At 42.8% G+C, this 12,937-nt stretch overlaps 1 protein-coding gene across 1 annotated transcript in view; it reads right to left on the reverse strand.

The window, feature by feature from the left end:
- Positions 1–12,937, reverse strand: part of ABCA13 (ATP binding cassette subfamily A member 13) — a 2,590,787-nt gene that overhangs the window by 1,291,828 nt on the left and 1,286,022 nt on the right. The window contains exon 31 of the mRNA XM_086964984.1: positions 4,644–4,743. Coding sequence (XP_086821110.1) covers positions 4,644–4,743 — 100 coding nt within the window. The remainder of the gene's footprint in view (positions 1–4,643; positions 4,744–12,937) is intronic.

The raw sequence follows: 12,937 nt of genomic DNA on the forward strand, positions 1-12,937 counted from the left end.
TATTCCCACCCCAGTCTATGCAACAGAAGGGATAGTGTTGGATTGCGCAGGTGTAAAATGTACAATTCCCACTCCAGTCAGTGCAACAGTAGGGAAAGTGTTGAATTGCAGGTGGTTAAAATGTACTATTCAAACTTCAGTCAGTGCAACCCCTATACCTCTGAAAAATCTACAACCTGTACCTAAAACTTAACATTCCAAAAAATACACCCTATACACCTGCAGAACCCACAACCTGCACCTTAAACGTAACTTAAAAAAAAAAAGTATGCAATTAGCATAAATGTCTATAAATTAGTAATTAATATTAATTCAAAACAAATTATAAATGATTTTACTTCCCACCTTGTACCCCTACAAAACCCACAACCTACACCTAATATTTAATGTAAAAAAATGTATAGCACAATTAACTTCATTTATTATCAATAAATAATTCATATTAAATAACAATTAATTTTGATTAATTATAATTAATGGACTTACCACCCTATAACCCTACAAAACCCACAACCCACACCTAAAATGTAACATAAAAAATGAATTATACAATTAACTTAATCGTCAATAAAAAAATAATATTAATTAAAATTAATTATGAATGAATTACAATGATTTTACCTCCCATCCTATACCCCTACACAACCCACAATAAGCCCCTAAAAGTTTACGGAAAACAATTAATTAAACAATTAACATAAATAATTATGAATTCAATAATTAATACTGATTAAACATTCATTATTAATTATCATTAAATTACTTTCCACCATGTACCTCTATAAACCTCACAACCCGATACGGTACTAAAAATCTAAATTTCATAACTACTAAAAATGTAACAACTACATTAAGAAACAAACAATAATTATACAAAACGTTTATTACATATATATTTAAAATATAAACAAAAATACATAAGAGTGATCAAAAAACAATATTATAAACAACTATATTTTTGTAAACAGTATTAATGACTTCAATATTTTCAAAATCGATATTACTTACCTTAAAATCGATATTCTTGACACAATATTTTGGAATGACAATATGTTGGATTCTAAATTTGGTCTGAATACCCTTTGTCAAACAGAAACCCAATTTCTAACAATGGAGTAATAGCCTTCTCCTCGAAACCAGATCTGAAAAGGGGACAGTATTTAACATACCCCTTAAGGATGAACGGTATCAATGATAGAGATAGCACCACAGATACTTGTCTAGGGAAACCTTTGCTCTAACACACTACCCCCTCTATTTCCTCTCTAAAGAAGCCTGATGCATTTGATTTAAGTGCAGTAAAAATGGGATTCTAATTAATTTAGGTTTCATCCAGCGACCTTGGGCCCCAGGTTTCACCACGCACAAAAGGTGTCCTCCCTTCTCTCTGTTCAGGCTCTTCAAAAACATTCCTCTCCTCCCCATCTATCTTCTTAAACCTAAAATAACTAGGTCGAATTCCTGCACCTGCAGTAGGGGTGAAAAAAAACTCTCTACACATACACAAATTCTAATTAGCTTGTAACTTTAGAACAGACAAGGAGAAACAAAACTTAAGGAAACAAAAGTTAGGCCAACAAGATTGGCTAACCTAAGAGCATTCATTAATAAACACCTGTTAAGCAGGTCTCTATACGAACAATTTATATAAAAGTAGATACATTTATATTCCATAATAGTCATAATGTGCAAGCATGATTACACGATTTCTCTAAACACGTGCGAAATCCTAATCATTCCTGTATACAGCATTACAAATTTCATTCTAAACTCCATTCCAATAACATAGATTACCACAAAACAACAGAATATATGTGAGTGCAGTTTGTCCATGAGTATAATGCACCCTTACAAATTTTAAGAGCGGCGAGCGCTCTATCATTGGCTTACTTTGTTACCTTACTACATGTGGATTATGTGAAAATGACAGATTTGTACTGTACTTTGCTTTTTTCTACAGCATGCTTGTAAAAATAATTGGTTAGCTCCACTGCTTTGTTACATATGGACCATCATCACTCAATCATGGGGCCTGACCCCTTTCCAGAAATTAGTAACACCTTATAAATATCTAACTCTCATAGGATTGATGGAAAGTGGTCACAAAGCCTAAGTGGACACACCCAAATTCAGTATCATGAAGTGACATTAAAAGAAACAGCATTGGTGTATTTTGCATCTTATTTCTCGAAGGGAAGATGTCCACTACAAATATACATGCATTCGAAATGCAATCAGATGACGTTTTTATAGGAAGACAATACTTATTTACACAGAAGACAAGGTCAATCATACCGTCAACTTTAAATTAAAAAACGAACAAATATGACACAAAATGACAATTTGTACTATCAATGGAGCAGGGAAACGCTACTTGCAGAAGTGACCAAATTGCTTCAAAATGGAATGTTTAACACCACAATTTCAAAGAATACATAGATTTTCAGCGTTATCACTTAATAGTAACTTTCTATAGATTGTGAGCAGATTCCACTTCAATATATTTTCTTTCTATACGTGATTTTAATTCATTATTTTGTATAACAGCAAGAGAATTTTGTAAAGAAAAGCCGTTATCGTTTAGACCAGAACAACATGGAGAAGGTACTGAGACGGATGTGTGGGGGAAGATATGGCAGCACATTGACATACCTCATATAAGTTTACATCGCTAGAAGCAAGGTTAGGGTGTAGCTAATGTTTAGGATTATTGGGATATTAGCTGTTCTTTGACAGTAGCCTTGAAGGAGAAGAGAGGAGACACAGACTGAATTTTCGCAGGGAGTGGTTTCCAGTTTCCCTCTTAAGTAAAATGATGTAAACCTGCATGTGACACAAGGAGATTTGGACTGAAAAGGAGAGGTAGGTTGACAAGAAGCCATGGAGGTTGAGACAGGTGGATGCCATTTCTGCTTCCCACTCCCCTTCAGCTTTTCATGCAAGTGGACCTCAGAAGAGAGTGATTGGTGGGAAGATTTAGGGGTGGGCCTCGGGTTTAAGAAGCATAGAACGATAAGTGCCTCCCTCTTTACATGGCAAGTTCAGGGCACGTTGGTTACCTCAGGGACAGTTTTTGTCCACCTTTTAGATAGGATTTTAGTAGTACAGTGCTGTTCACAGGCTGGTTTGAATAGAGGTGACAGTTTTGGAGGCATTACATGAGGTAGCATTGCTACGTTCATGGTTTGACGGCAGTGTGGGGACAACTAGAGATGTGGAGAGATTTAAGAGAGTTGAAGCATCTCTTATCATGCTGAATAATGGTAGATGCAAGGTGAATGCTGGGTGTTTGCACACTGTAAGTTTTTGAGCGGTTGGTCAACCTCCCCTTAGGGGAGGGGCTTTGTTATGGTTATGTTTGCTTAACACCTTGCGTGCTGCCCCGATTTCCCCCCGGTGCTGGACATTCCATAACTGGGTGTGGTCGTGACGGAACCATTCTGTCTTCAGCACAGCTCAACCGTGACTGATGACGGATGGTTCCGTCACAAACATCGAAGGGGTTAATGTCTAGTGAGGCATTGGTGGTAGCATGCATGGCCTGTGCCAAGTTTTGTTTACCTGTGAAGTGCTCCTGGTAATTAAAGGAGTCCTTTTTCACGCACGGAATAGGTGTTAGTGTGGTTTCTGGGCTGCGACGTCCACCCCAAACAGTCATTTTGTTCACATGGATCAGGGTTTTAAGTGGGCCGGGTCTGAGCACTGGCAGTTTTTTTAAGGGGGCGTCGAAATGGGCCTCATCGGGCTCTGTTTTGTGCCCTGACACAGGCGATCGTTTTTTTTTTCGGACTGTCGTGACAGTAGGCACATCTATGTGTGCGAGGTGAGCATTGTAGAGGAAGGGAAATCCTTTAAAGAGAGTCATTTTCTGGATTTCCCTTCTTTTTGAAACTCAGAAGAAGCAACATTTCAATATTTTATACAAGCGATAGTTGCTGCTTATTTATCTTATGCTACTAGCAACTATTGACAGAGCCAATATTCCTGACTTGTAGGTATGATGCGACTTGTTGTATCATATATCTAGACGTGATGACAGGAACAGCAAAATACAAGTTGGGTGGCACACTGTGCTAAACACAGATTTTTAGCTTACATGTTTTTAAGCCATGCCCTTTATTACATTGACCATGCCCCTTTGAGAGACCCCCTAGTTTTTTCATCCCACTGAAAGCCCTGACCAGAATCGATAATTTGTAGAGAGCTAAGTTCTAACCCGAGAACCAGCTGGCCTTGTGATGCCAGTCAGAGGTAGGTGTATGCTTAGAAAGACTGTAATGGCTTTTGTGTCAACATTTATATAATGTATAAACCCATATATAATAGGGTAAAAGAGCATATGGGGAGCTAGATGCACTCGAATACTGTTACAATGCTAGTTAGACCCCAGAGGTAAAAGGAAACCTTCCAATGATAGTAACATAGCATATATCTACTGCAGCATACATAGGGTGTGCTGGCTGGGTGGGATTTGAGGGGAGCCGATCTGTATACCACCGCAAAACTGATCAGCTATGTTAGCTGTAAAGTGCAATTTACATTTTCATAAAGAAAACTAACCTGAACATTTACTATTAGTCTACAGGAGGTGAAAATAATAGCTTACATCTCCCACAGATCTTTCAAATGGATTGATGACTTACTGTTGTGGCAGGTAGGTTCCGAACCCTGGGAGGCCTCCAGGTCAACGTCCAAATGTATCGGCGGTTGCTCCTCCGGGGGCTGGATCAATTTTAGGAATATCTGACAAACAAAAATATATTTACATTACTTTTAAGTACTATCACATAATTATATCTTTAAATAATGGGGAATAAAACGTGCTCAACTGTCCTTGTAAAAAAGAAACCACCTTCTTTACAAACAATAATATTCAGGCATGCAAGCTTCCCAAGCATGAGATCTTTCAGTAGTGGGACACACCCACTAAGTACAGCTTAGTTCATGTCAGAAGTGGCTGAGCAGCCTAGCCTAGAATGGTCGCTCACATCCCTTTCCAATTTGTAATTTGAAGTTTATACTTTTTTTTAATTAACTGCAGGACAACAAGTACCAGAATGGAAAATGATGTGAGCTAAAATGAGAACAGGGAGAAAACCTCGCTCTTGTCAAATGACAACCTGAGATCACTAGAACTAACATTTGATTGTGAAGTGTGTCTTTTAGTTTTCTCAATAGAAACTGAAAGAATAACGATACATTTTTCTTTCTGAATCATGGGCTTCAGTGCAACACTCTCTGGTTAGAGGCATCCACCATTGCAAAACCATATCTCATGTATGCTACGAATCCTTCAAAATCAATCACTGCCCTGGCAATGAGCTGATGTAATCAGGCCTCGATTAACCAGTAAGCAAAATAAGCAAGCTCTTAGGGCATCAAGTAAAGGGGGCACCACAGAAACGTTCCATTGCCGGGTTTACAGTGGACCATATAGTGCAAAACTGCAAATGGTGCAGCTGAAACTATAAATAAAGTGGAGGTATACAAAAATAAGTTTTTCCATCCTACTGTAAGTTTTGTTTTATTTCGAAACGTGACATTTTCTTTTAAAGTTTAATATTGTTTATATTTTGAATTAGATATATATGAGGGCACCAAAATATTTTTAGCACTTAGAGACACCAAAGGTCTTAATCCGGCCCTGGAGGTAATGTACCAGACTAGATGAGAAAAGAAGCTGATAGCCTAATGAAGAAAAACAAACAAGCTTACAAAGCCACCCAGACCTTCCCCTCGTCCAGCCAGTTAAGGCCCAAGTCAATTATTCCTCTACATTAAATATCTTTAAAAGGATGTGGTGTGTAATTGAAATTCCACCTGAAGAGTTGTCCTAAGTTCACAACTTCTGTACTTTGGTTGAAGTTTTTTGTCTTTACACAACTCCGCCTACAGGTAAGATAACCTATACAATGTGTCAGAGATATTTCCAAGTAGTTGTTTCCAGTGGCTTTTTCACAAAAAAGCTTGCACTAGCTAAAAATGGGCGGAGGAAAAACCTTCACCTATGGAGATGAGTAAAGTCAGAATCTCTGCCTCAGGGAAGGAGAGAGGTGTTCAGACCTTTCAGACCCACGCGAAAGTTACATTTACAGGTCCATAGACTGCACCAACTGAGCTGCTTTCCAGTCGCAGTACGTCCCCGCGATGAAGGGTGGATCGTTCCACAACGAGAAAGCAGCTGAGACAACCTCAAAGTTTGTTGGCTGATGGGCTGTAGGATGTGGTGGATGGTGGTGTTGGTTCAAGAGCGACTGGAGCTCTAGGAGCATTGTGTGGGGTGGTCGAGCTCACCCTGAGGAAATGTAACAGGGTAGCTGGAAGGATGAAGGGCATGGTGATGATGAAGCAGCTTATAAGGCACACAGCTACTCCAAAGAGTGTCCCAGCGCCAAGCATAGGTCAGAAAGGAAAGTAAATCTGGTTGTTTCACACCTAGACAAAAAGCCAAGTTTTCAACCTCTTTTTAAACTTTGTCATGTTGCTAACAGTGTCTAGCTCAAGAGGGAGTTGCCAGACGTGGTGGTTAAAGACCAGCAGTAAAAGGAGTGGCGGCTATAATCTGTGGAGGCTGTGGAGTTGCACCAATTCACCAATTGCCCGGCCGCGGCCCGTGCAGGTAAGAGTGGTGGGCAGTGGGGCCCGGTGGATGGGAGGAATTTTGAAAGACATTATTTATTTAATTTTCCCTCGTGGTCGTCTGTCGAATCTCCCTCAACCCGGTTGCACCGCCCCACTGCTCTTACCTGAATGGCTGCTGTTACAATTGCCCCTCGAACTATGAATGAACAGTGAGAAGGGATCTCTATCTCTTTTATCTACACAAAACTGCGAGCTTAACAGTACACAATACTTATAGGGGCATATTACCAAGCAATAGCGATAATTATCTCTATTGCTTGGTTAGAGACAAAAATTTACCGCAGAGCTGCAGCGATTTTTACCGCAAATAAACCTTGGTATTACCAAGTTTATCGCAAATGCGATAAAAATCGCCGCAATGCATGAATATCGCTGAAAAGTCAGCGATATTCATGCATTACCGAGCTAATGCTCTTAGCCATGTTATCCACCTCCCATTGGATAACATGGCTAAGAAATGCTCAGGGCAGGTGTTAGCTTTTGGAGATATTCGCGCTTAGCGCGAATATCTCCAAAGGTTGGTAATAGGAGATAGCGATGTTAGCGACTGTTTTCAGTCGCTAACATCTTGGCACGCCCACTTTGCATGTCATTAGTGATAAATATCACTGACATGCAAAGTGGGGCCCAAGATGGTCGCTATCTCCTACTAGCTGTCGCTAACTGGTGTTAGCGACAGCTAGGTAATAGGGAGAACATTGTATCTCCGCTTTCTTGGCTTTTAAAGCCAAAAAAGCGGAGATAAACCCCCTTGATAATATGCCCCATAGTGTTTTAAAAATAATTCAAAAAGGCGAAATTGAATGGATGTCACAATTTTGTACTAGATCCTCATTGTTTAGTTTCCTAATTTCACCTTCAATCAGACCTGACTTATTTTGCCAACAACCGTTTTAGCTATGCACGATGCAAGTACCTCACTACAAGTCTCAAGGCGCAAAGTGCAAAAGCCATGATTCGATGATGAAACTGATGAAAAGGGGGCGGTTGACAACGGCCTACTCTCAATTCCGCTAATCTTTGCCCTTAACTGAAATCAACTAGACTGTCATTAATTCTGCTGCGTAAACGCAGCCAAAAGTCACAGCTGAACCTAACCATGGACTTCAGCGCCTAATACACATAACATATCATGACTGCAAAAATATGCTTTAATGTAATAAAGAGGGTGCACATTTTCCTCCGTTTTTCCATAATCCATTTTACAACTCAGTTGTGCTTTAAGGAAAGTTTTCACAGATCCTATAAACTTGATTGTTCTCTTTAAAAAAAATATATCATGATCACTTTCTCTGCAAGCCTTGCCTTATTCAGAATGTGCCACTCAGCCTCCGATCCGAGTAAAGGGGCTGGGGGCACGTTGAAGAGGACTACTGAGGTCTGAATCCCAATCAAGACAAAAGCATATGAAGTGCTGGGACGTGTATTTTTTTGATTAATGCAAAGCCAGTCAGGTCCCGAGTCTAGAGGGTTCCTGGACGGCTCAGCTCCAACTACAAAACGGGGCAGTCTCTGCAGTGGACAGTTTGCAGGGCTTCAGCCTCAGAAAGTGGGTCAGCAGAAGCGGGGTGCGCATGTCAAGCTGGCAGTTAAGCTGATTCGACCAGGCACGATCACTTTAATAACAAAGCATCACAAAAGAAAACGTGGCTATATCCAATTACATTCAATTTGATTCACTCTGGTATCCAGGAGGGAGTGAAGTGGTTATCTGTGTCGTAAACAGGATTAGTTTTGCTGAAATGGGATTTCTAGTGCTTAAAACTGCAAAACATAATTAGAAATTCAACTGCAACTGAAATGTAGCACAAAACAAGAATTGCCATATGTACAGCATTACCCCATCACCAGTAGATAAGGGCGTGTCATCTGATTGGTCACACAGTGTCACACCCTCGTTACGAATTTCACGGGGGGTGGAAGTATCTGAGAGAGCGCAAACTGACCTAAATGTATTAGTACATCACATTTACACGTAGTAAGCACCAGTCATGAAGAGAAATGCCATGAGTGCTGGTATTATATGCATCTATACTCTGAAATGTGTAGTTAATCTAGAGATTTATGTAGAAGTGGAACTAATGCAGAAATGTGTGAAAATGTATAACCTTATTAGACGTGATTAATCCTGAATCCATGTCGTGTAGCTGCTAAAATGTAAGAATGACATGCTGCAAACACAGAACGCAGTAGGCCTCAGGGCCAGAGCTGAAAGGGTCGGGAAAGGTGTTCGTTTGCACGACATGGATTGCACTAATGTCATTTAGTAGTCAAGTTAATGGGTCATATTTTATAGATGTGTTTACCTAATCATAGAGTAGAGTATTAACATGCTATTGATTAATGAAGGATTCGAAGGGTATAATCATTATGAGAAATGTTGTAGGCCTGAAATGTTTAAAGACACTGATTTATACGTATTAGTCTGCACTGAGAATAATGTTGCAAACTTTTGTTAGAAGTCTATGAGAATTGGGATCCTGGCTGCAGATGTCTGTCTGCAAGAGAAAGGGGGGATCCAATTATAAATGAAATGAATAGAGGTTTGTTCAGGAGCCGGCACAGACACGGAGGAGGGTTCAGGAATGTTTTAAGGGGTATCAACGGGCCGGAGAAGAGTCTGAGAAGCAAGGTCAACTCTAACGCACGAGGCCTCATCATGGAAAAAGCCAGAACACCACGTGAGGGGCGTCTCACGAGGGGCGTCTCAAATGTTGTTGTATGTTTTGTATTAGGGACAGCACCCCTGGGTGGAGTTAGAGCAGATGCCTGAGGACCCTTTAGAGAGCGGATGGGTAGGCAGAGAGGGGTCATGACTGGAGGACTATAGGTTTTCACCAAGAGACTAAGAGTGGGTGATCTTCCTAGGAAGTCATTCACAGCTGACACCTTTTGATAGGTTGAGACTTTGTTAAGTAGGGATACCATCCAGAGCAGGGTAGGGACAGCCTAACCTGTATTTTCCCTCCAGCCCTAAATGACGGAGAGATCACAATACGTGTCTATGCTTGCAGCCTTGTTATTTTTAGAACTTGTACTAGTAGTCTTCTTTGCTCGTCTGAGGGTTTTCAGAGAGCACATGTATGTAGTTGGGCCCGTGTATCTTGTGAATCTCATTTTGAGATGCCTGTACTTGCAGCTAATTCTAACTTTATAATAAATCTTTGAAAGCTAGAAGTTGTTTGTGATCCTTCAGAGCGGAGTCCATTATTGGGTGAACTAACCTGGTAAGAGATACACTTTCCTCCCTCAATGACAGGCAACAAAGGTTCAGACGACCAGAACGGGGTTTTAGATCAAGAGTGATAAGGTAGCGATCAAAATCTCGCCCCCGCAGTTGGTAGCTATAGAGGATGGTTGCCTTCTTGAGGAAGGTGATCTAGGCCAGGTTAGATTACCCCAAGGCCCCTAGAGATCGATGATCAGAAGAACCGCCCGCCGAAGAAGGTCCGGGTGACGTGAGACAGAAAAGCAGCAGTATCGGTCGAGAGTGAGTATAAAGGGTCATGCGTGTTAGATTGCGGTGTTTTTGTATTGTATCTATGTTGTAATGTCTGGCGGAGTTGAATGTCTGTAGAGTGACTGTGGAACAGGTTGTGAGCACGCGCAACCGGTGGAAATCTTAAGTTCAAAGAGAGCTTAAGTGGTTCGGGTGTATCGGACATCCAGAGTAATTGTCAACCAGCGTGAAGGGGGTCATGAGGTACCATTGATCGCCCGCAGGACCGAGATAGGGGGAACGTAAGAGTGAGTGCGTGAGTAACGGACGCTGGTCGGAGGTTACTGTGTGTGTAAGCAACCTATCAGAGAGACGATAGACATTTCGTCAGTTGCGTTGACAATTACAGATAGACTGTGGACGTACAGTCGAGGGAAGTGACCGCTTGGTCGGAAGTAGTCATTTTTCAGGGTATGAATGGGAAGCATGCATGACCGGGAGAAGAGCTGAGAAAGGAGGGGTGCTGCTGCGAAGCGGAGACGAGTGACGTCAGAAAGTGCCGCGCTGGGATTGGCCGGCCGGAGAAAGACCGCGCTGCGATAGGCCAGCTAGCAAAGCCGCGCTAGGATTGGTGGATTGTCATCAGGAAGTAAACAGAGTATTGAGGCTGGAAATTGTGCGTATAATCATGAAGTGTTTTAAATGGTTGAGAGCGGCTTTTAAAAAAGAGAGGCGGGGATCTTATGAAGGGGAAGAAGCCCCGCCGGAGGGTACGCCGGCTCGTTATATGGCGGCAAATGTTGGGCTGCATACAATTTTGTGGATTTCAGAGTGGAGCAAGATTACAGAGGGAAATGAGGAACTGACGTTTCCGAAGTACGGGACGTTCAGATTAGAGGTGCTACACCGATTAAAAGCAGTTATGACCTCAATGAGACCCATGCCTAGACCGACCCAGTTTGAAGCTCTCAATGCCTGGATTAGGGCAGCGCACGAGAAGAACCTGAATAGACGACAAGAAAGGGTGAAATGATCGGTAAGAGCAGTGCAGGATGCCAAGTGGGATGCAGATGCTAAAAGATGGAGAGTGCATAACATGGAAGTAAATAAATTGTACCCAGTGTTAGAAGCGCCCGGAAACAAAAGCCCCCTAGAAGAAGATGATGAGAGCGAAACGGAGGACAGCCTGATAAACAGGTTACTGACAGATAGGCCACCCCCGTACAACAGAGTAGGGGGAGATGTCGAGCATAGTGAAAGGGGGGGGGGGCAACGTAGGAGAGCATGGACTGCTTCCCAGTTCAGATTGGGATCCCGCTGCAAAGAAAGAACTGTCCCAGCCTAGTCCGGTGCAGCAGGTAGTTGGGAGGTTTGTGGTACAAAGAGTGCCGGAAACGGAGTGTGCCACATCCTACGCACTGCCAGATGCCCTACAAGTACCTGTTACCATAGGTCCTATAGTATCGATTTATGACCCAGAAAGAGCTAGAGGGGAGGAACAGGTACGGAGGGACAGAGAAAGAGCAGAGATGGCAAGGAGGAACGATACGATCAATTCCCCAAGTCAGTTGCCGATACCAAGAGAGTGGAGCACCCTGGTACACACAGCAGAGGATCCAGTAAGGGATCCGGGGGGCCATAGATGGCCAGTGGATATGAGGGGATCAGGACGGAAATCCTTTCAGGAGTTAAACGAGTACCTGAAGAAGTGGGATGAGGCAGTAGAGGCTCATAAGAGCATTATAGCTGCGGAAGCTGGAAGGGAAAGTCAGGATAGCAGGACCCGGACTCACTGCGGGGCTGATGAAAGCAGTCCGGAGTGGGACGGGAGGAAGAAGGACAGTAGGGGAGTCACCCATTGGGCCCGGAGTGGAGGTAGATCAGACCTGGAAAACGGGGGCCCCGAGAGGGGGGGGGTGTCTCGCCCAATACACAGTGAAGGAGACAGGAGAACGCAGGAGTACAGAGACAGCTTTAAGTGTACCCACTGTGTGCCCGGCAACAGAGAACAGAATGGGAGTTGTGAGAGGCCGCGCCACAGCCCCTGTGATGACGGACAAGAGCGCAGTCCAGGGGATATGGGGAACCAAGAAGGATCATATCAGATACTGAGTGATACTAGACAGAGAGAGAATGGCGACCGGAGGGAGAATAGCAGAGAGTCCTACTGTGAAAAGAGAGAAGAAAGAGAGAATGGACAAAGTAAGAGTGGGGGTAACAGGCCCGTGTTCCATCACCTTCCAAGATTGGATGGCCGAGCATGGGACCTGGAGAGATGGGAGCAAGGGAGAACACTCCTTAACTCTCCCGAACCCAAACGTAGGGCTCGGAGTTGGGATGGGAGAGAGACCTGTGAACCCCCTTCGAAAGACATATTGCGAGCTGAGATAAAAGCCAAGAGACTCGATGTCGCCAGCTTAAAGTCAGATCTGGATGACATGGTAGATGGTACCCTGCCTTTAGAAAGAATGGAAATGTATGAGCAGGATGAAATACTGTTCATGGCAAAGGACATCACTCGAAAGGCGAGAACAATCCATGAGAAGTTAGTCGAACTAGCAGGCAAATATATGGTGGACCTGTCAAGGACCAAAGCATTACAGGGTAACCACAGGCTACATTATTCAGATCGAGACCTAGATGAGAGGAGAACAATCGGACTGAAAACGCACATAAGGGAACTGATCACTGGAATAAGGACGTGGAGGGCACTAGATAAATGGGAAGAAAGGTGGTCCAAGAAAGGGACCGTCAGGAGAAGCATGCTTGGTATGACACCAGGAGGACTGCAGAGAATAGAGGCATATCCTTTGCGCGAAGTTGCAAATGGGAACTATGTGCACGTGCCATGGAGTA

The sequence above is a fragment of the Lissotriton vulgaris genome, chromosome 4_1 (assembly GCF_964263255.1).
Source record: "Lissotriton vulgaris chromosome 4_1, aLisVul1.2, whole genome shotgun sequence".
In the NCBI taxonomy this organism is placed as follows: Eukaryota; Metazoa; Chordata; class Amphibia; order Caudata; family Salamandridae; genus Lissotriton; species Lissotriton vulgaris.